The sequence below is a fragment of the Gopherus flavomarginatus genome, chromosome 7 (genome assembly GCF_025201925.1).
Source record: "Gopherus flavomarginatus isolate rGopFla2 chromosome 7, rGopFla2.mat.asm, whole genome shotgun sequence".
Taxonomy (NCBI): Eukaryota; Metazoa; Chordata; order Testudines; family Testudinidae; genus Gopherus; species Gopherus flavomarginatus.
In genome coordinates this window covers 51820238-51844821 of record NC_066623.1, presented here as the reverse complement: position 1 = coordinate 51844821, position 24584 = coordinate 51820238, and the positions used below count along the sequence as shown (strand labels likewise).

The window sequence follows — 24584 nt, the reverse complement described above, 5'->3', positions numbered from 1 at the left end:
CACCCAAACCTCCCAACTCCTGATCAGACACAGGAGGAGTTGATCCAGACTGTGGGGAAGATCACTGAGGTGAGCAGATCTGCCAATAAGTGCAGGACCCAGCAAGGTAGAGGAGAAGCTTTGTCACAATATCTACCACAATATATTTACATATACAGTGGGCGCACTTGAAAATTTAATTCCAGTTCTGGAATGGTTGGTCCATTGGAAGTGGTTTTCAGTAGGAAGCTGGGTTTTCAGCTAAACATAATTTTTTATGAAAAGCGCATTTTGCAGAAAACTGAGTTTTCATGAAAGAATGGAAAACCCAGGTTTTTGGCTGAAAACTGAAACTTTTGGAACAAATAATAACAATAATATATGAAATGTTCAGTCTTTCAATGAAAAATTGAAATTTTATGTGGGAAAAACCTCCCCTCATTTTCCAACCTGCTCTCATACTGGTTCTAGCAGTATTCCTAATTCCAAGTATATGAAGTATTGGTAGAACATTGCTAGAATCTCTCTAAAACTGGCCTGAGTTTATTAAGTGTATTCACTAGATGTCTTTAGGAGAGAAACTATATGAGGTAAAGTAGGTATCCCTCAGACTCAGAAATATAGTAGCCAGAGAACCACTGTTATTGCCAAGTACGTGAACCCTGAGTTTAAAAGTCTAAGCTCAGCTGGTTTTCCCATAGGATGATTTACCACAGAACTTCATATAATTATTAGATGTAACTTCCAGTGCAATACATAGATTAGGCAATTCTCACATCAAACACTCCATAACTGAGAGATGAAAACAGGAGTACTTGTAGCACCTTAGAGAGTAACAAATTTATTTGAGCATAAGCTTTTCCACTTCATTGGATGCATGCAGTGGAAAATACAGTAGGAAGATTTCACACACACACACACACACACACACACACACACACACACACACACACACACACACACACACCATGAAACAATGGGTGTAACCATACACAGTTTAACGAGAGTGATCAGTTAAGGTGAGCTATTACCAGCAGGAAAGAGAGAACCTTTTTGTAGTGGTAATCAAAATGGTCCATTCGCAGCAGTTGACAAAAAGGAGTGAGGAACTGGCGGAGAGGGAGGGAAGGAAATAAACTTGGGGAAATAGTTTTACTTTGTGTAATGACCCATCCACTCCCAGTCTTTATTCAAGCCTAATTCAATGGTGTCCATTTCGCAAATTAACTCGAATTCAGCAGTCTCTTGTTGGAGTCTGTTTTTGAAGTTTTTTTGTTGTAATACAAGACAAAGAATTCACAGTTTAAGCAACTGCAGGTAACGTATGGGGGAAACAATCAAATAGTTGGGAGTTCACAAGAATGATTAAGAGCTGAGAGGTAACAGTAAAATAAGCAAGTTGTCCATTAAGCAGAAGTTTCAGCATATCTTGCCAGTAATGTGTGATTAGAGGGGGGGGAAAGAGAGAGGAAAAAAAGAGAGAAAAATATGTATGTTAACTTTTCTTAGGAGTAGAAATGACTTCTCTATTCGATGTAGTTGATCTCAGAACATCAAATTGTATTGTAATTTACAGGAATACAACTCTATGTATAAGGCAGGGATCAGCAACCTTTCAGAAGTGGTGTGCTGAGTCTTCATTTATTCACTCTAATTTAAGGTTTTGCCTGCCTGTAATACATTTTAATGTTTTTAGAAGGTCTCTTCCTATAAGTCTATAATATAGAACTAAACTATTGTTGTATGTAAAGTAAATAAGGTTTTAATGTTCAAGAAGCTTCATTTAAAGTTGAATTAAAATACAGAGCCCCCAAGACCAGTGGCCAGGACCCAGGCAGTGTGAGTGCCGCTGAAAATCAGCTCGCGTGCCACCATTGGCACGCATGCCATAGGTTGCCTACCCCTGGTATAAGGTATTATGCAGTTTGTAAATAGAAAATATTAATCTTTTGTCTCCTTCACATTAAATATTTGTATTGGTTTAATTTTTAGTAATGTGATTATGGAAACATTTCTGTCTTTGTTAAATATGTAGGCTATTACATTAAAATGATGATACTTTACAAGAGGAAATAGTGTAAACAATAGTGGGGTATGTAGATGTGTGGTTTTATGTGCAGTTTTACTGTTAGTATTTGAAGAATCTTCAAATATTTAAATAATTGATCATGGAAAACTTAGAAAAACAACTACTCATTGGCAGTTCCATGCATATTTTCTGTATTTCTGGTTCCATGTTCTTCACAGCTATAAATATTTGCATATAAACAAGATTTGCGTTGCTTAGAAATTCACCTACTCCTGCTTCATACTCCCCTGTCTGATGTCATTAACTTGGGTTTATGACATCACAGTTAATTGCTATTGAGATGATAGTGATATCCCAAGATTCCTGCATCCCATGTGAAATAAACAGATGATGCTTAAAAAATATCTTGTTTCTGTGAAAATATTTTTAGTAATTCTAAAAAGCGGAAGAAAAAAAGATAATTTCAATTGTTTTTTAAAAAAATTCAGTTTTCCATGAAACACCAGTGGATCCTTAATGAGTAGAATCATACAAGATTAGGATTGGAAGAGACCTCAAGAGGTCATCTAGTCCAACCCCATGCTCAAAGAAAGACCAACACCAACTAAATCATCCCAGCCAGGGCTTTGTCAAGACAGGCCTTAAAAACCTCTAAGGATGGAGATTCCACCACCTCCCTAGGTAACCCAATCCATTGCCTCACCACCCTCCTAGTGAAATAGTGTTTCCTAATATCCAACCTAGACCTCCCCCACTGCAACTTGAGACCATTGCTTCTTGTTCTGTCATCTGCCTCCACTGAGAACAGCTGAGCTCCATCTTCTTTGGACCCCTCCCCCCTTTCAGGTAGTTGAAGGCTGCTATCAAATCCTCCCTTACTCTTCTCTTCTGCAGACTAAACAAGCCCAGTTCCCTCAGCCTCTCCTTCCAAGTCATGTGCCCCAGCCCTCTAATCATTTTCGTTGCCCTCTGCTGGACTCCAATTTGTCCACATCCTTTCTGTAGTCGGGGACTCAAAACTGGACACAATACTCCAGATGTGGCCTCACCAGTGCCGAATAGAGGGGAATAATCACTTCCCTTAATTTGCTGGCAATGCTCCTACTAATACAGCCCAATATGCCATTGGCCTTCTTGGCAACAAGCGCACACTGCTGACTCATATCCAGCTTCTTGTCCACTTTAACCTCCAGGTCCTTTTCTGCAGAACTACTGCTTAACCAGTCAGTCCCCAGCCTGTAGCATTGCATGGGATTCTTCCATCCTAAGTGCAAGACTCTGCACTTGTCCTTGTTGAACCTCATCAGATTTTTTTTTGGCCCAATCCTCTAATTTGTCTAGGTCACTCTGGACCCTATCCCTACCCTCCAGCATATCTCCTGCTCTTCCCAATTTAGTGTCATCTGTGAACTTGCTGAGGGTACAATCCATCCAATCATCCAGATCATTAATAAAGATGTTGAACAAAACCAGCCCCAGGACCAATCCGAGGCACTCCGCTTGATACCAGCTGCCAACTAGGCATCGAGCCATTGAGCCCAGCAATCTAGCCAGCTTTCTATCCACCATTCATCCAATCCATACTTTTTTAACTTGCTGGCAAGAATACTGTGGGAGACCATATCAAAAGCTTTGCTAAAGTCAAGATATATCACGTCCACTGCTTTTCCCATATCCACAGAGCCAGTTATCTCATTGTAGAAGGCAATAAGGTTGGTCAGGCATGACTTGCCCTTAGTGAATCCATGTTAACTGTTCCTGATCACCTTCCTCTCCTCCAAGTGCTTCAAAATGGTTTCCTTGAGGACTTGCTCGTGTAAAACATGTTAGTTTCTTTTTGTAAGATTCTGTTACTTACAGAAAACCTGAGACGTTCTTTAGAGGTTATTTTTTCCTTGGTTTTGGACAATGCTGCTCATATATCTATTTGAGGAACAGGGTTAAATGAGTCCCGTGATGAGTGTGCTAAAATGGGCCTTGAGACCTGGGTTAAATTCCCTGACCTCCACTCCCCAACTTCCTGTGTGACCTTGGGTGAGAGAGTCTCTTTGTGCCTCAGTTCCCCATCTGTAAAATGGGGATAATAGTACTTACCTACCTCATGGATAGTGTGAGGATAAATAAATAAATTAAAGATTGTGAAACCCTCAGTAATATAAGTATCTGGGATGGATAGAGGTGTACAGTAACTTAGTCATGGCCGTAGAATGCACAGACAGTCTTTAGCACACCTGGACTAGAATTCAGGAGTCCTGACCCACTCTCCTGCTGTAGCCAGTAGCCCGCACTCCCTTCTCATTCATTGCTTAAAATACAGTGAAATTTGATGCTGAAAATAATAATTTTCATTGCAAGAACATAACACTCTGGCATTCTAGCCCTGAAAAAGATTTTTTGACTAGCTAGTGGTATGATTTATTTATTTATTTATTGCTGCAGTAAAATATATTTTGATTCTTGCCATCTTGTGGAATATTGTGTCCAGTTCTGGTGCCCACAGTTCAAGAAGAATGTTGATAAATTGGAGAGAGTTCAGAGAAGAGCCACGAGAATGATTAAAGGGTTAGAAAACCTGCCTTATAGCATTAGACCCAAAGAGCCCTATCTGTTAAGCTTAACAAAAAGAAGGTTAATGGGTGACTTGATCACAGTCTGTAAGTATCTACATGGGGAACAAATGTTTAATAATGGGCTCTTCAATCTGGTAGAGAAAGGTCTAACATGATCCAATGGCTGGAAGTTGAAGCTAGATAAATCCCGACAGGAAATAGGATGTAAATTTTTAATGGTGAGAGTAATTAGCCGTTGGGACAATTTACCAAGAGTTGTAGTGGATTCTTTCGCTGACCATTTTAAACTCAAGATTGGATGTTTTTCTCAAAGATAGGCTGTGTGAATTACTTTGGGGAAGTTGTATGGCCTAGGTTATACATGAGGTCAGACTAGATGAACACAAAAGTCCCTTCTGGCCTGGGAATCCATCAATCTTCATGTTTTATAGCTTTTATTTTGTGCCTCCTCACATTTTAGCTGATCTTTTTTCCGTAACAGAGGCAACCTAATTAATTTACCTAAAACAGTTAAAACCAAAAAGTTTCCAGGCAGCAAATCAGCAAGTTCTATCCAGCTGCCTTGCTTAGCCTCTCTGTCTTTTGTCACCATATCCTTTAATTTGCTTTACTTTACACATATTGATTCCAAATTCCCAAACGCTGTAGATGAAATAAGATTCAGATATCTCTGCTCCCTGTCTAAGATAACCCAGATTTCTTAGCTGCTCGTGTGTGTAATACTTCTTAAATCTCTAATCGGTCAAGTCAGAATTGTACCCATCATCTTTTGCAGTTTTAAATCTATAAACTCACTAATAATGCCATGTATGCCTATATGCTGATATGAGCATGTTTCACTTCAATAGAGCATAACACGAATCACTACCCATGATAGTACAGCAGCAGTAGTTTATTGCTAAATGTCCAGGTTTTATACCCATCTGTTTCCTGATACTCCATCTGAAAAACAGGCTTAGGAGTTATTTGTCTTTCAGATGATATTGTCATTAATAGGGGAGGGAAACTCTCTGGCAAAGGTGAAGTATATTGTACTCCAGATATATAAAAGGTGAAAGTCCCAAAGTCCCTGGAATGCTAGAGAAATGGACTAACTAGTAGTAATACTGGATATGTTTTTCTGGTTGCACACTGTCTCAAAAATTCTCTCAAAATATGGTAATATATATTGCAAGAGAGAGTGTTTCTAATATAAAATACATTTGGGCGTCTAATTATTGCTGTGTGAGTTAGTGATCTTTGTCATCCCCCCAAAAATTGCTCCATTGATGCTAGGGAAAACAGTTTTGTTGCAATTAAAAATGGATTCTTTCATCTCTATTAAGATCTAGCAACATGTGGTTTTGCAATTTAGCTCAGCTAAGTTTGTAGCCTTTCCTGAAAAGACAGTTGGCTGACCAATGTACAACAATCTAGTCTGTGTATAGACATTGAATTGAGTAATAATTAATGGTTAAACCATAAAGGGAAAATCCTGTTCAATTTAATGGAGGATGTATAAGTACCACTGCCTTGCGGATCATGTATTTTTTCTTCTTTCTCTTTTCTTCCATTAAGCTACTCCCTAAACACAATTATAGCGACTTGTTGTTATTAAATTAATTACATACAGTAGGTCTCTAGTTCTCAACCAGGGATCTGGGTCTCCTGGTGGGTCAAAAGCAGGTTTCAGGGGGTCCACCAAACATGGCCAGCATTAGACTCACTGGGGCCCAGGGCAGAATGCCAAAGCCCCGCCATGTGGGACTAGCTCAGGGCCCTGAGCCCCACCCCCTGGGGCTGAAGCTGAAGCCTGAGCAACTTAGCTTCACAATGCCCCCTGTGGTGTGGGGCCCTGGGCAATTGCCCTGCTTGTTACCCCCTAATGCTGGCCCTGACTTTTACATGCAGAAAAGCAGATGTTGTGGCACAGGTGGGCCGTGGAGTTTTTATAGCATGTGGGGGCTGGGGGGAGCTCAGAAAGAAAAGGTTGAGAACCCCTGCAGTAGATGATATGTGTATCTGAGGTACTTTTATGGCTATGGAATCATTTTGTGTTTGAGAACTCTGTCATTTTTAAATATTTTTCCTTTTATTGAAGATGTTCAGAAGCTAAAACTGAACTAGTATTGTACTGGAGAGATTTACTATGGGGAAAATAAGCTCATTACTAATCTTGATTTTCATTGGCTACAGCAGCTGCCAGTCAGAGTCCTTACAATTTTGTTGGCAGTTCTTCCACAACTGTCTTTGTCCTCTGCATTCCAGCAGCATTTTGCCTCTAAATGTGTTCTAGTGTTTGTTAATAGTGTGGAAAGCCTGATTTTTAAAATAGATCTGAAGCTTCTGTAACTACAGTGCATCCAGACCATTATTATTTTAAATTAACATTTTTAGGTCCTTTGTGTAATTATCAAACCGACACTTGTCTCCCCTTCCAAAAAGCTATCAAATAATTAGAGATCCTGAAGGATTTTTTATTTGAAATGCTGTGTACGTGATGCAGAGTAGCAAAGTTCAAATTTTACACTGTAATGTTCTATGTTCTAGGAATGTTTACAAGGATTATCGCTTCCTTGAGCTGGCCTGTGATGCCCAGGAGGAGATGGATAGCTGGAAGGCATCCCTACTGCGTGCTGGTGTCTATCCTGATAAATCCTCAGTAAGTTAAACACATCACTAGTTTTTCAGTAGCTGCCCTGGGTAAGAGTCAGAAAAATGCTAGGAAGAGTTTTTTTAAAGCTCTGTCTGCAGATGTCCTGAGAGCTTTTATGTTTTGCTTTGCTGTACTTGAGCTGACACCCATGGCTGTTCTTAATGGTTCACAACTCAGCAGTAAAATTACATTACAAGCCCTCCAGCCAATAGAGAAATATTTTTTGTTAATTAAATCAGTCCTTCAAGTCCAAATAATAAAAATACTGACACCTTTTAGGGTTTTTCTTCAACTTCACAGTATCTATTCCTGTCTTTGAAGATGACAGTTATTTTGCAGAACGTTAATATTTTCCTGCAGACCCCATATTCTAGAACTGAGGGAGGTATTCCAGTTTGTTATGCAAATTTCTTTTACTGCTTTACTGCCTCTCCAAATACACATTTACCCAATTAAGTGGAATATGAAGAAAACTGAGTAGGAAAAAAAAAAAACTGTAACAGTTGGACGTACGATACAGAAAGCCAGGAAATTATTTTACCAGACTGCCCTTTCATAATTTTATGGCCTTTGTCAGTCTGTGTCATGTTATTTATACATAGCGCAAGGGGTTTGGGTCCAATTTCCAAAGTGACCTTATTACTTAAGTCTGTCTGAGCTTCTGGTTTCAATGTAGCTAAGGGCCACACTAGCATGGATTCTAGTGCCAGGGCAGAATCTCAGTACAGGATGCCAGTGGTAATTAAGGCCTACATTAGACCTATGGATATTCCATTTTCTAAATAAGTTTCCATCAGAAGAAGCCTTTGTAATTTTTGACAGATTTACAGTAATTGCATTCCCGTCTTCATGATGGAACTCCCAGGGGACTGGGTCAATAGCAGGATTTTCTTACTTGGTACTTGGGCAGTTTGAGCTTGTGGAAAAACTCTTTGGTAGTATTTTCTGTCTTCACTGGTATTTTCAGCACCTTCCAATTGAGTATCCTCTGTAAATCTAGAGGGAGATTCCAAAGGCACAAATAGACTTTCAGTAGGACTTGGGAGGCTTAACTGCCTTTGTGCCTTTGAAAATTGTCCCGTAATGTGTAGTTTACCTTTCCTTCATTAACTGTTTCACTCTGTAGTGGTGTGAATGGATTATTCTCGCATCAAAGAGTTTGCACATCAGTCTGGCTGGTGGTGCACCCATTTTGAAGTAATTTGCTCCTCTCCCCAGCTCCCCTCCTCCTCCTCCTCCTCTTACACAAGTACTACTGTCCAGCTCCCCGGAGTCCACTGCTCTGGCTTCTTATAATATCATCTTTATTTCCCTCTATGTATTGCTGCCACCGCCCCCACTGCTCCTGCTTTCACTAGCCATCCACTCCATCTGACGTTCCCAACTCTGATCCGCCTACTATTTGTTGCTTCTCCCATGTGCATGCAGCCCGTAGTTTTCTCTCCTCATACCAAGCTGCCACTCCAGCACTACCAACCCAATGGCTCAGAGTTCATTACCTTTCCACATCCCTCCCACACCCAGCTGGATTTTTAAGGAAGTTTTTAAACAAATTATTTCAGGAATAAGTAATGGAATAAAAATGGGTCAAATACCAATCCATAGGCAGCTCACTGAATACCTAGCAACCAGCTAATACATTGCCATTGTTTGTTTCCTTTTTCATGATCCTTCAGTCAGTTGTCTGTCTGTGCAACAGAACTCAGCTCGCCTTGCCGCTGGCACAATGCTCTGGGCAGTGGGGCTCTTGCAGAGCTGCAGCCTGACCCAATGCTCTGTGCTGCACGGTGGCGTGGCTGGCTCCAGCTGGGTGGCACAGCTGCCTGTCCTGGTGCTCTGGGCGGTGTGGCTGTTGCGCTGCCAGCCACCAGTGCTCCAGACAGCGCGGTAGAGGGAGTTGGATAGAGGGCAGGGGAGTTCAGGGTGGTGGTCAGGGGACGGGGGTGTGGATAGGGAGCAGGGCGGTCAGAGAGCGAGGAACAGGGGGATTGGATGGGGTAGGAGTCCCGGGGGGGCAGTCAGGAATGAGAGGAGGGGTTGGATTGGGTGGTGGGGGCAGTCAGGGGACAGAGAGGGGTGGATGAGGGAGAGGTCCCGGGGGGGGGCATCAGGGAACAGGGCAGTTGGATGGGGCAGGAATCCCCAGGGGGGCTGTCAGAGGGTGAGAAGCAGGGGGAGTTGGATAGGGGTGGGGGCCAGGCCACGCCTGGCTGTTTGAGGAGGCACAGCCTCCCCTAACCGATCCTCCATACAATTTCAGAAACCCAGTGCAGCCCTCAGGCCAAAAAGTTTGCCTGCCCCTGATCTAGACCATCCCTGACAGGTGTTTGTCTAACCTGCTCTTAAAAATCTCCAGTGACTGAGACGCCACGAGTTCTCTAGGCAGTTTATTCCAGTGTTTAAGCACCCTGAGAGTTAGGAAGTTTTTCCTAATGTCCAACCTAAACCTCCCTTGCTGCAATTTAAGCCCATTGCTTCTTGTCCTATCCTCAGAGGTTAAGAAAAACATTTTTTTCTTCCTCCTCCTTGTAACAACCTTTTACATACTTGAAAACTGTTATCGTGTCCACTTTCAGTCTCCTCTTTTTCAGACTAAACAAACCCAGTTTTTTCAGTCTTCCCCCATAGGTCATGTTTTCTAGACCTTTAATCATTTTTGTTGCTCTTCTCTGGACTTTCTCCAGTTTGTCCATATCCTTCCTGATATGTGGTGCCTAGAACTGGACACAATACTTCAGATGAGGTCTAATCAGCGCGGAGTAGAGTGGAAGAATTACTTCTGTCTTGCTTACAACACTCCTGCTAGTACATCCCAGAATGATGTTTGCTTTTTCTGCAACAGCGTTACACTGTTGACGCATATTTAGCTTGTGGTCTACTATGACCCCCAGATCCCTTTCTGCCGTACTCCTTCCTAAGCAGTCATTTGCCATTTTGTATGTGTGCCACTGATTGTTCCTTCCTAAATCAAGTACTTTGCATTTATCTTTATTGAATTTCATCCTATTTACTTCAGACTGTTTCTGCAGTTTCTCCAGATCAATTTGAATTTTAATCCTATCCTCAAAAGCACTTGCAACCCCTCCCAGCTTGGTATGGTCTGCAGACTTTATAAGTGTACTCTATGCCACTGTTTCTCAAACTGGGTTTGCTGCTCCAGGCCAATAGGAGCTGCTGGAAGCGGCGTGGGCTGAGGGACTTACTGGCCACTGCTTCCAGCAGCTCCCATTGGCCCGCAGTGGCAAATCTGAGCCAATGGGAGCTGCGATCGGCCAGACCTGCGGACGGGGCAGGTAAACAAACCGACCTGGGCCGCCAGGGGCTTTCCCTACAGAAGCGGCGACCCCAGTTTGAGAAACACTGCTGTATGCCATTATCTAAATCATTGATGGAGATATCGAACAGAACCTGACCCAGTACTGATCCCTGCAGGATCCCACTCGTTATGCTCTTCCAGCATGACTGTGAACCACTGATAATTACTCTCTAGGAACAGTTTTCCAACCAGTTTTGCACCCACCTTATACTAGCTCCATCTGGGTTTCATTTCTCTAGTTTGTTTATGAGAAGGTCATCTGAGACAGTATTAAAAGCTTTACTAAAGTCAAGATATACCACGGCTACTGCTTCCCCACTATCTACCCTGTCAAAGAAAGCTATCAGGTTGGTTTGACATGATTTGTTTTTGACAAATCCATGCTGACTGTTACTTATCACCTTATTATCTTCTAGATGTTTGCTAATTGATTGCTTAATTATTTGCTCCATTATCTTTCCAGGCTAGTGAAGTTAAGTTGACTGGTCTGTAATTCCCTGGGTTGTCCTGATTTCTCTTTCTATAGATTGGCACTATATTTGCCCTTTTCCAGTCCTCTGGAATCTCTCTCATCGTCCATGACTTTTTGAAGATAATCACTAATGGCTCAGATATCTCAGTCAGCTCCAATCAGAATACTCTTATTTGGTAGAGAGCTTTGCATGTCAGTTAAAGAGAATTGAAAAGTATCCCGTATGAGTATAACCTCTCAGGCAAGTCTTGTCCTTCCTTGTGCCTTGATCAACAGTAGATTAGTATTCACATGAGATCGGAAATGGAAGAATTAGTAAGTGGGCGGATCTCTTCTAGCGTAGTATCTCATCTTAAGTGTCCATCAGGCCAAAACCACTCTCAAAAAGATGGTCAATATTCAGAATAATTAAGGGTTGTTGAAGTGTTGATACAGATTCAAGTCTGTAGTTGTCAAGACTGTTGACTAGAAGAAAAGCTTCAGAAATGTCATAAAATTTACAAAGTGAGTGAAGTAATTTATTTTATTGGATCAACTTCTGTTGGTGAGGGAGACAAGCTTTCAAGCCACACAGAGATCTTCAGGTCTGGGAAACTTACTCAGAGTGTCACAGCTAAATACAAGATGAAAAAGATTGTTCAGTATAAGTAGTTAACACACATTTCAAGGGACCATTGAAGATGAAGTGGCCCATTAACACCCATCCAGTCATAGGGAGGAAAGGGGGAAGAAGCAGTTGGCGAGGGTGTGTGTGTGTAAATGGGTTACAGGTTGTTTTAAAAAGCCATAAATCCAGTTAAGCCTCCCAAGTCCAGTGTCTTTATTAACTTATGAACTTAAGCTCCCAGCCTTGTCTTTTGAAAGTGTTATGCAGGTTTCCTTTGAGGATGAGGACTGATAGGTCAGATATTCAGTGATCGTGTTGTGACAAGTGTTCACCCCAGATGATGTAGTGATTTTGTCTTTTATCATTTTTCTGTATAAGTTCATTCAAGAGCATAGTGATTGTCTTGTTTCACCCCCATAGTTACTATAGGAGCATGTAGTGCACGGAATGAGTACACCACATATTGTGATAGATATGTGTAGGCATCTATCTTGAAAGGTATGTTCCCAGGGGCGTAATCGTTGTAGCAGTGGAGATATGTCTGCAGGTTTGCATCTGTTGTTCTGGCAGGATCTGGTGCTGCTTTGTGTTGATGTGTCCTGGTCTGTGGGGAGCTTGTTTCTGATGATGAGCTTGAAGAAGTTGGGGAGTTGTTTGAAGGCCAGAAGAATGGAGTCAGGAAAGATACCTTTCAGGATGGGGTTCCCATCGAGTATGGGTTGTAGCTGTTTGATGATACCCCGTATAGGTTCCAGTGTGGGATGGTAGGTGAGAATTAGGGGTGTGCGGTCAAAGGTGATTTTGTTTCTGTATTGAAGCAGGTTCTTTTGGGGTATTTGGGTGGCCAGTTCCATGAGGCGATCTACTTCTCTGGTGGAGTGTCCTTGTTTGGGGAAGGCGGTTTTGAGGTCTCTCTCCCAGACTTTCTCCTTGGAGCATATTCTGTGATATCTGAATGCCTCGCTGTAGATAACATATTTGTTGGTGTGTTTGGGGTTGTTACTGAAGCTATGAAGATAAGTAGAAACCCACAGTCCACCACACTTCACAAATTCAGTAACCACTCTGAACACACCAAGAAATCTGTTATCTACAGCCAGACACTCAGATATCAGCTCTTCAGTAACCTAGAACTATTTTGAATTTTAACCATCAGTTTATGAGCGGGTTTGGCCTGATGGACACTTAACAAGTGGTCACTGTACAAAAGATAGGATAGAAGAGATCCACCCATTTATTAATTCTTCCATTTCCTCATGTGAATACTAATATACTCTTAGTTGAGGCACAAGAAAGACAGGCCTTGCCTGAGAGGTTATACCCATTAGGGATCTTCTCAAATCCTCTTTGGTATTCTATAACTGACATGCGAAGCTCTCTACAATAAAAGTAGTTTTACTGACCAAAACCTTTTAGGAATGGTCTCCAAGTGGTTGGTAGTTACTTTTCTACCATTTAGTAGTGTTGGTCCAATAAAAGATATTATTTCACCCAGCTTGTCTCTCTAATATCCTGGGACCGACACGCTTACAGCACCATGGCGTACATGAAACTCACCATGAGCCAGGGGTGCCGAAACCAGGGGGGGCCAGGGCCCTCTCACCTTTTGAAAGTGGATGGGTCTGCCCGTCCACTTTTCACCATGGGCCCTGCCTCTCCTTTTTTCCCCCAAGGCCCCAGCCTTCAGCCAAGCTGATAGCTGGAGCCTGGCCGGGAAGGCCAGGCAGCTGTGAGGAGCCATAGTCCCTTCACCTGCCCAGTGTGGGGGAGAGGGGGACTGAGAGCAGCCCCCGGCCCATATCCCCACCTCTCAGATGCTCACCCAGGGCAGGAGCCGGAGTTGGGTCGAGGTAAGAGATTCATGGGCAACTGTGAGGACCGTCCACCTGCCACGGGCAGGTGAGGAAGGGACACAGGCCAGGGTGGGGCTGCTCTTGGGCCCCACCCACCCTGGGTAGGTGGAGGGGCCTGGGCTCCCCGGCCCCGCTCTGGCTTCCAGCTTGGCCGGGGTCAGGGCCTAGGGGGAAGAGGAGGGGCAGAGGTAGGGCAACAGAGGGGTTTGGGGGGCCTGGCCCCCCACTTGTGGGAAAGCTCTGCCACCCCTACAGTCAGTTCTCACAATTCCTCTTAGAGTTCCAAATGTCAACAATTAATTAAAATTACTGTACTTTTGAAAAGTATCCAGTCTTCAGGCACCATTCTCTGGTATTCATTGAGGAGGTGGTAATAGATATTAAATGGTGTACGGTGAAGCAGCCCTGGTAAGGATCTGCGGTGTAGTCTCTTTTAGTGGTAGAGATTACTTCAAGCAGATTGGCTAGTAAAGTGTGCTTCCAGCATACCAAATGACTCCATCTTTTCCTGTGCTCCATACAGGATAAACACATAAGATACTGGAGCAGAGATATTTCAGGTCTTTTCTAATGTATTTAAAGTATCCATTGATGAGTGGATTAATGGGAGGGATTTTCAGATGTTCACAGCAGTGGCCTAACTCTGCTCTTTTTGAAGTCATTGGGAGCTTTGCCACTGAGTTCAGTGGGAGTGTAGCTAAGCTAAGGCTGAGCACTTCAGAAAACCTGTCTATAGTACATACATTTTAATACTTGCTGCTACATTCATTAAAAAATATATATAAGTGTTTGGCTTCATCAATTCATGTGTAATACAGCTTTACTATACTAAACCAACTGTAAAAATAAAACCAAAAAAAAAACCCTATACGGAAGCAGAATAGTTGATTATTAAATAGGTTTAAGGAATGGTTACCAAGTTGTCTCTTCTGTCCTTCACACTGTCATGGATATCAGAGCAAGTAGGGAGTGTGATCCAAAAGCACACAATTCTATCATAGCCAAATATTTGCAGTTAAACCTGCAACAGACAGAATCATGGGCCCCAAGTCTGCTCTTGTGGAAAAGACAAATTGTGCATTAATTCCCATTTTGTGGAGCATACTGTGACAAAGTTCCTCCTCTACCTTGGTGAGTCCTGCGCTTATTGGCAGATTTGCTCACCTCAGTGATCTTCCCCACAGTCTGGATCAATTCCTCCTGTGTCTGATCAGGAATTGGGAGGTTTAGGGGGAACCCAGGCCCACCCTCTACTCCGGATTCCAGCCCAGGGCCCTGTGGATTGCAGCTGTCTATAGTGCTCTTGTAACAGCTGCATGACAGCTACAACTCCCTGGGCTACTTCCCCATGGCCTCCTCCAAACACCTTCTTGATCCTCACCACAGGACCTTCCTCCTGGTGTCTGATAACGCTTGTACTCCTTAGTCCTCCAACATCACACCCTCTCACTCTCAGCTCTTTCTGCCTCTTGCTCCCAGCTCCTCACATGCACTTCCTCTCCTCTGGCTCCTCCTCGCCTGACTGGAGTGAGCTCCTTTTTAAACCCAAGTGCCCTGATTAGCCTGCCTTGATTGGCTGCAGGTGATCTAATCAGCCTGTCTGTCTTAATTGGTTTTAGCAGGTTCCTGATTACTCTAGTGCAGCCCCTGCTCTGGTCACTCAGGGAACAGAAAACTACTCATCCAGTGACCAATATATTTGCCCTCTACCAGACTCCTGTACCCCACTGGCCTGGGTCCGTCACATATCCCTCGCCCCTGCTCAACACCAAGGGGTTGGGCAGCTTGAGATGCCGGAGAGTGCACACGTGACAAGCCATCAGCATTGCCGTGACGGCTCCCTGCTCTGTGTTGCACACGGAACTGGAAAGGTTGGAGGGATAAGAACCACCTGGTCACCCTTGTGTTCTTCTCCTTGTTCCGCTGCATCCATTGAAGAGGGGCATGGTCGGTCATGAGGACAAATCTGCGCCTGAGCAAGTAGTAGCGGAATGCTTCCATGGCCCATTTTACGGCGAGGCACTCTCTCTCCACCACTGCATATATTTGTTCCCTCAGAAGGAGTTTCCAACTGAGGTAGAGAATTAGGTGTTCCTCCTCCCCAACCATCTGTGATAGAATGGTCCCTGCCCCTACTTTCGATGCATCTGTCTGCAGGATAAATTCCTTGGTGAAATCAGGGCCTATCAGTATGGGGTTACTGCAGAGGGCAATCCGTAGGTCTGTGAATGCTTCCTCTGCTGCGTCAGACCATCTCACCAGATCATGTCCACAGGCTTTCACTAGGTCTGTTGGGGCTTGCCCTTGTGGCAAAGTAGGGGTTAAATCGTCGGTAATACCCCACTACACGTAGAAATGCCCAGACTTGTTTCTTGCGACATGGTCAGGGCCAATTTTGGATGGCCTCCAACTTGTTCACTTGGGGTTTTACCAGACCTTTTCTCACAATGTAGCCAAGATATTTGGCCTCTGTAAACCCTACAGCGCACTTGGCAGGGTTCACTGTAAGGCCAGCTCGCTTGAAGGTGTCAGGAACTGCCTCCACCTTCTCTAGGTGGGTTTCCCAGTCTGGGGTATGAATGACCACATTGTCCAAGTAGGCAGCAGCATAACTGTTATGCGGGCGTAATAGCTTGTCCATGAGGCGCTGGAAAGTAGCTGGGGCCCCATGTAGTCCAAAAGGGAGGACAGTATATTGAAAAAGACCCTCTGGTGTAGAGAACGCAGTCTTTTCCTTTCCGTCTTCTGCAAGAGGAATCTGCCAGTACCCGTTTGTCAAGTCAAGAGTAGTCAAATACCGGGCATTACCCAGAGGATCCCCTAGCTCATCTGTGCGAGGTATGGGGTATGCGTCAAACTGGGATACTTTGTTTAGTCGCCGGAAGTCTTTGCAAAACCTTGTGGTGCCATCAGGTTTGGGCACCAGCACGATTGGGCTAGACCATTGACTGTGGGATTCTTTGATCCCAAGCTCCAGCATTTTCTTTACTTCTACTTTTATTTCCTCTCCTTTGGCTGCTGGCACCCGATAGGGCCTCGTTGTTCTGGCCCCAGGGTTCGTGATATGTGGTGATATGTCTTGGTTGTTCGACTCGGTTTTGTCGAGAACACATCTTGGTTCCGGAAGATCATCTCAGACACCTCATTCTTGTGGTCTGGTGTTAAATCGGGAGACACTCTCACCTGTTTGGAAGGCTTGTTTTCCTGGGTTAGGTCTTTTTGGACAGTTATGCACGCCTCTTGTGCATGCCAAGGTTTCAGAAGGTTGATGTGATAAATCTGTTCTTGTTTTCGGCATCCTGGCTGTAGCGCCTTGTAGGTTACTTCCCCCACAGGTTCAACCACCTCATAGGGTCCCTGCCATTGGGCCAGTAGCTTGCTTTCTGCCGTGGGTACCAACACCATCACCCGATCCCCTTGTTGGAACTGTCGGACTTTTGCCTGGCGATTGTAATGGGTTCTCTGGGCCTCCTGTGCCTTTTCCAAATGTTCCCGTACAATAGGGGTGACCCAGGCTATCCGGTCTCGCATCTGTATTACATGTTCTATTATATTTCTCCCTTCATTGGGTTACTTTTCCCAGATCTCTTTTTGGCAATATCTAGTATGCCACGGGGATGACACCCGTATAATAACTCGAAGGGGGAAAACCCAGCTGAGGCCCGAGGTACCTCCAGGATAGCGAACATAAAATAGGGTAGTAGGGTATCCCAATCCTTCCCGTCCCGACTTAGCACCTTCCATATCATAGCCTTGAGGGTTCAGTTAAACCTTTCTACCAACCCATCAGTCTGCGGATGGTAGACTGACGTTCTCAGGGTATGTATATGGAGCAGCGTACAGAGGTCCTTCATTAGCGTTGACATAAATGGGGTTCCTTGGTCTGTTAATATCTCCTTTGGTAGCCCCACTCGGGCAAAGAGCCCCAGCAGCTCTTTGGCTATCGTTTTAGAGGCTGTGTTCCGCAGGGGGACGGCTTCTGAGTAGTGAGTAGCATAGTCCAAAACAACAAGTATATATTGGTGGCCCCGAGCCATCTTCTCCAGGGATCCCACTAGGTTCATGGCTATTCACTCAAAGGGGACTTCTATGATGGGAAGGGGTATTAAAGGTGCCCTCAGGTGGGGACGGGGACTGTGCAGCTGACACTCTGAGCAGGACGCACAGTACCTCCGCACTTCTTCATGTACTCCGGGCCAGAAGAACCATTGTAGGACTTGTGCCAGGGTCTTCTCTACTCCCAAATGCCCCCCCCCCCAAAGATGATTATGAGCAAGACTTAATACAGCATTCTGGTGTTTTTGAGGTACTACGATCTGCTGTACCTTCTGCCCCTGTACTGGTGCAACCTGGTACAAGAGATTCTTCTCCATTATGAAGTAGGGTTCTGGTCCCTGGGTTTTCCCTTCCACGGGGACTCTATCTATTTCAGTCACCTCCTTCCTAATGTTGTCGTACCTTGGGTCCTCAGCCTGGTCCCGTCCAAAATTTCCTCTCCCGGGGCTAATCTGCCCAAGATCTAGGGGCCCAGTCTCTGTTGCCTTTACTGGTTCAGAAGCATTAGGGTGGGGGTCAGACTCGGGTGCTTCTCCCTCCTGGGTGGCCTCCTTTTCAGCTGCTTGGGTCCACCTACCTATGAGAGCGACCCTCTGGGTTTGAATCAGTATTCGGGTCCCCAAGGCTTTAGCTGCCCTCCTTTCCCTTTTTGACTTTCTACCCTGTCTGGGAATGGAAAATAAATCTGGGGATATTTCAGAGAAGACTGGGGGTTGACAATCTACTGTGGATGCCTCACTAACTTCAGGATTCCCCTTTTCCTCCAATCCTCCTACTGAGAGTAAGTTTCCAAACCTTGGGAAGTCCCTCTCTATAAGCAGCGGGTATGGGAGTTTAGGGACTACACCTGCTGCTACCTCAGTAGTGTTCCCCTGAATCTCGAGTTTTACTGGGATGGTGGGGTATTAACCAACTGTCCCATGGATGCATGTTATCCTTGTACACTTAGCCCGCAGCAGCTGACTACACTTGATGAGCTTCCCTGAGACAAGCGTGATAGCACTCCCCGAATCAACCAGTGCCGTGGTCTCTACCCTATTTAGTTTCACTGGTCTGGTGTACATATGTGGGGTTAGTGAGACCCACACAAGGCGGATTAGAGAGCGTGGGTCTGCCTAGTTCCCCAGGTTACACTGCATTGGCTCCTCAGCATTGGACACTGTGCAGCTATATGTCCTCACTCCCCACAGGCATAACATCTGTATGGGGCCTTAGGCATTCCTTGGTCTCTTGGTTTGGGCAATCTAACATCATGATCCTCTTCTCCCTCAGTGCTCCGACTCTTTGTGGCCTCTGGTGGGCCTTCAGGCCCTCTCTTTTTCCACCTGGGCCCTCCTGGTGGCCCAGTCACCCGGGCTCTAGGGCTTGGTACTGCTAGTTTAACCCGGGGTGCCTCTTCCTTAACTGGTCATGTCAGCTCCCTTGCTGTCCTTCGCCTCTCTACCAGTGCAACAACCTCATCATAGGTGGAGGGTTTGTTCTGGCTTACCCAGGCACGAAGGTCTGGCAGTAGTCCCCTCATATATCGGTCGATGACCAGAACCTCTAGTATCTCTTCCGGACTCCGGAACTCCGTTCGCAACCACTTTCATGCGAGATGGATGAGGTCATACAATTGGGACCATGAGGTTTTGTTTTCCTGTTACCTCCACTCATGATACCGTTGGGCCCACACTGCGGTATTTACCCCAGATCTGGCCAGGATCTCTACTTTCAGCTGGGGGTAGTCTGCTGCAGCCTCTTCAGGCAGATCATAGTTAGCCTTCTGGGCCTCCCCGCACAGGAATGGGGCAAGGATGCCAGACCACTGATCTCGAGGCCAGGCCTCCCGTAGGGCTGTCCTCTCAAAGGCCAGAAGGTATGCCTCTACATCATCCTCCCGCGTCATTTTCTGCAGCCAATGGCTGGCCCGTATGATCTGCGTCCCATCATGGACGCGGTTCAGCTCTGTAAGGGTCTTTACCTGGTTTACCAGTTCCCGCAACATAGGCCGGTCTTGAGAAGCCTGGTCCATCAGCAGGCAATTAGTCTCTTGCTGCAACCGCACTGCCTCCTGTTGGGCAGCTGCCTGAATACAGGTAACCTCCTGCTGGGCCGTCATAGCTTGTATCAATGCCCGCACTGAGTCATCCATTGTGGTGAAAAAAAAATAAAAATAAACTCTCTACTCTTTTTTTTAAATCACCCTCCTTCTTCTGCTGCGCTGTGCACACCAAATCCCACCCCTGACACCAGTTGTGACAAAGTTCCTCCTCTACCTTGGTGGGTCCTGCGCTTACTGGCAGATTTGCTCACCTGAGTGATCTTCCCCACAGTCTGGATCAACTCCTCCTGTGTCTGATCAGGAATTGGGAGGTTTAGGGGGAACCCGGGCCTGCCTTCTACTCCGGGTTCCAGCCCAGGGCCCTGTGGATTGCAGCTGTCTATAGTGCCTCTTGTAACAGCTGCATGACAGCTACAATTCCCTGGGCTACTTCCCCATGACCTCCTCCAAACACCTTCTTGATCCTCACCACAGGACCTTCCTTCTGGTGTCTGATAACGCTTGTACTCCTTAGTCCTCCAGCAGCACACCCTCTCATTCTCAGCTCCTTCTGCCTCTTGCTCCCAGCTCCTCACACACACTTCCTCTTCCCTGGCTCCTCCTCGCCTGACTGGAGTGAGTTCCTTTTTAAACCCAAGTGCCCTGATTAGCCTGCCTTGATTGGCTGCAGGTGATCTAATCAGCCTGTCTGTCTTAATTGGTTCTAGCAGGTTCCTGATTACTCTAGTGCAGCCCCTACTCTGGTCACTCAGGGAACAGAAAACTACTCATCCAGTGACCAGAATATTTGCCCTCTACGAGACTCCAGTACCTCACTGGTCTGGGTCTGTCACAATACGTAAAAATCCATGTTAATGTCAAGAGAACACGCATCTTGTTAGTGCCGTTAATAAAGGATATTTTGGAGCCTGGTTTTATTTGCCTCTGTCTGGTGTAAGTTAATTTTTATGTGTAGCCTTCAAAAACACTTCTGGTTTTCTAGTGGTAAACATGTCTTTTATCTTCCTCCCTTTAAACAAATCAAAATGGTTGAGTTGTCAGATTTTTTTTTGCCTCCTTGGGAAATGCTTTGTGGTCAAAATAAATTCTGAGAAGTGTTCTTTTTATTAACGTATCTGTGGCCAAAGAGCACCTAGATACCAGAGTGATAAATACTTTTTAAATCTTTGCAGAGGGACAGAGAAAGAGGATTAACTGAGGAAAATGGAATCCACTGAAAACTGATTCTGCTGTGAGCTGGAGTGGGTATTATTTTCACACTACCTGAGCATTGTGCATCCTCTTATAAATACTGTCTCAGAGGACTAATATTTTTCTCTGTTGTGTGAAACTCCTTTTGTGGAAGATTACCAAGCTCTGCAGAAATAGATTTTAGGTGTTGCTCTTGCCCTGCAGGGAATTGTCTTACAGGAACAGAGCTCCCATCATGTGCTGAGAAGTTCACTATGTTTTGAGAATGAGGAGTACTTGTGGCACCTTAGAGACTAACAAATTTATTTGGGCATAAGCTTTCATGGGATAAAACCCACTTCATCGGATGCATGCAGTGGAAAATACAGTAGGAAGAAGTATATACACACAGAACATGAAAAAATGTGTTGCCATACCAACTCTAATAAGACTAATCAATTAAGGTGGGCTATAATCAGCAGGAGGAAAAAAAACTTCTGTAGTGATAGTCAGGATGGCCCGTTTCAAACAGCTGACAAGAAGGTGTGAGTAACAGTAGGGGGAAAGTTAGCACGGGGAAATAGTTTTTACTTTGTGTAATGACCCATCCACTCCCGGTCTTTATTCAAACCTAATTTAATGGCGTCCAGTTTGCTAATTAATTCCAGGTCTGCAGTCTGTTTTTGAAGTTTTTTTGGTGGAGAACTGCGACTTTTAGGTCTGTAATTGAGTGACCAGGGAAGTTGAAGTGTTCTCCGACTGGTTTTTGAATATTATAATTCTTGACATCTGATTTGAGTCCATTTATTCTTTTGCGTAGAGACTGTCCGGTTTGGCCAATGTACATGGCAGAGAGGCATTGCTGGCACATGATGGCATATATCACATTGATAGATGTGCAGGTGAATGAGCCTCTGATGGTGTATCTGATGTGATTAGGTCCTATGATGGTGTCCCCTGAATAGATATGTGGACAGAGTTGGCAACGAGCTTTGTTGCAAGGATAGGTTCCTGGGTTAGTGTGCACTGACTTGCCCCTTAACCTCAGCCTGCAGAACACAACGCCATTCACAGCCTCAGGAATAACTCTGGCATCATAATCAAAAAGGCTGACGAAAAAGGTACTATCGTCGTCATGAATAGGTCGGAATATGAACAGGAGGCTTCTAGATGAGAGATAAAAAGGCATCTTTGAGAGATAAAAAGGCATCTTTTAAAAAGTGGAAGTCAGATCCTAGTGAGGTAAATAGAAAGAAGCATAAACACTGCTAAATTAAATGTAAAAATGTAATAAGAAAAGCCAAAGAGGAGTTTGAAGAACGGCTAGCCAAAAACTCAAAAGTTAATAACAAAATGTTTTTTTAAGCAGGAAGCCTGCTAAACAACCAGTGGGGCCCGGATGATCAAGATACAAAAGGAGCGCTTAAAGACGATAAAGTCATTGCAGAGAAACTAAATGGATTCTTTGCTTCAGTCTTCATGGCTAAGGATGTTTGGGAGATTCCCAAACATGGGCCAGCTTTTGTAGGTGACAAATCTGAGGAACTGTCACAGATTGAAGTATCACTAGAGGAGGTTTTGGAATTAATGATAAAATTAACAGTAACAAGTCACCGGGACCAGATGGCATTCACCCAAAAGTTCTGAAAGAATTCAGATGTGAAGTTGCAGAACTATTAGCTATGGTTTGTAACCTGTCCTTTAAATTGGCTTCTGTACCCAATGACTGGAAGATAGCTAATGTAATGCCAATATTTAAAAAGGGCTCTAGAAGTGATCCCAGCAATTACAGACCAGTAAGTCTAATGTCAGTACCGGGCAAATTAGTCGAAACAATAGTAAAGAATAAAATTGTCAGACACATAGAAGAACATAAATTGTTGGGCAAAAGTCAACATGGTTTCTGTAAAGGGAAATCGTGTCTTACTAATCTATTAGAGTTCTTTGAAGGGGTCAACAAACATGTGGACAAGGGGGATCCAGTGGACATAGTATACCTAGATTTCCAGAAAGCCTTTGACAAGGTCCCTCACCAAAGGCTCTTACATAAATTAAGTTGTCATGGGATAAAAGAGAAGGTCCTTTCGTGGATTGAGAACTGGTTAAAAGACAGGGAACAAAGAGTAGGAATAAATGGTAAATTCTCAGAATGGAGGAGGTAAATAGTGGTGTTCCCCAAAGGTCAGTCCTAGGACCAATCCTATTCAATGTATTCATAAATGATCTGGAGAAAGGAATAAAAAGTGAGGTGGCAAAGTTTGCAGATGATACTAAACTGCTCAAGATAGTTAAGACCAAAGCAGACTGTGAAGAACTCCAAAAAGATCTCACAAACCTAAGTGATTGGGCAACAAAATGGCAAATGAAATTTAATGTGGATAAATGTAAAGTAATGCACATTGGAAAAAATAACCCCAGCTATACATACAATATGATGGGGGCTAATTTATCTACAACGACTCAGGAAAAAGATCTTGGAGTCATCGTGGATAGTTCTCTGAAGATGTCCACGGAGTGTGCAGAGGTGGTTCAAAAAAGCCAACAGGATGTTAGAAATCATTTAAAAAGGGGATAGAGAATAAGACGGAGAATATATTATTGCCCTTTATAAATCGATGGTATGCCCACATCTTGAATACTGTGTATAGATGTGGTCTCCTTATCCGAAAAAAGATATACTGGCACTAGACAAGGTTCAGAGAAGGGCAACTAAAATGATTAGGGGTTTGGAACAGGTCCCATATGAGAAGAGATTAAAGAGGTTAGGACTTTTCAGCTTGGAAAAGAGGAGACTAAGGGGGGGTGTATGATAGAGGTATATAAAATCATTAGTGGTGTGGAGAAACTAGGTAAGGAAAAGTTATTTACTTATTCCCATAATACAAGAACTAGGGGCCACCAAATGAAATTAATGGGCAACAGGTTTAAAACTAATAAAAGGACGTTCTTTTTCACACAGTGCACAGTCAACTTGTGGAACTCCTTACCTGAGGAGGTTGTGAAGGCTAAGACTATAACAGCGTTTAAAAGAGAACTGGATAAATTCATGGAGGTTAAGTCTATTAATGACAATTAGCCAGGATGGGTAAGGTATGGTGTCCCTAGCCCCTTCGTCAGAGGATGGAGATGGATGGCAGGAGAGAGATCACTTGATTATTACCTGTTAGGTTCACTCCCTCTGGGGCACCTGGCATTGGCCACTGTAGACGGTATACTGGGCTAGATGGACCTTTGGTCTGATCCAGTACGGCCGTTCTTATGTTCATTACCCTCTGATCCCACTGAGGGCTACCAGAAGAAAGTATACCATTTTCTCAAGAAACTCCCTGAAAAAGCACGGGAAAAAATCTGCACAGACACACCTCTAGAGCCCCAACCAGAGGTATTCTATCTGCTACCCAAGATCCATAAACCTGGAAATCCAGGACACCCCGTCATCTCGGGCATTGGCACCCTGACAGCAGGATTGTCTGTCCTCAGGCCCTGTGTTACCAGCACTCTTAGCTATCTTTGAGACACCACTGACTTCCTGAGGAAACTACAATTCACTGGTGATCTTCCAGAAAACACCATGCTGACCATTATGGATGGAGAAACCCTCTACACCAACATTCCACACAAAGATGGACTACAAGCCGTCAGGAACAGTGTCCCCAATAATGTCACGGCAAACCTGGTGGCTGAACTTTGTGACTTTGTCCTCACCCACAACTATTTCACATTTGAGGACAATGTATACCTTCAAGTCAGTGGCACTGTTATGAGTAGCCGCATGGCCCCACAGTATGCCAACATTTTTATGGCTGACTTACAACAATACTGCTTCTTCTAGTGATTGCTCCTGTGTATTCTG

At 44.3% G+C, this 24584-nt stretch overlaps 1 protein-coding gene across 5 annotated transcripts in view; it reads left to right on the top strand.

The window, feature by feature from the left end:
- The window catches only part of DNM3 (dynamin 3), a 358777-nt gene that overhangs the window by 242780 nt on the left and 91413 nt on the right, over positions 1 to 24584 (top strand). For 3 of the 5 annotated variants that reach the window (XM_050963120.1, XM_050963119.1, XM_050963118.1), the window contains one exon: positions 7108 to 7219. The exons of 1 other annotated variant lie outside the window; for it this stretch is intronic. In XM_050963120.1, the coding sequence (XP_050819077.1) occupies positions 7108 to 7219 (112 nt within the window). Of the gene's footprint in view, positions 1 to 7107; positions 7240 to 24584 lie in introns of all 5 variants that reach the window. One more of the 5 variants, XM_050963122.1, reaches the window with a different exon arrangement.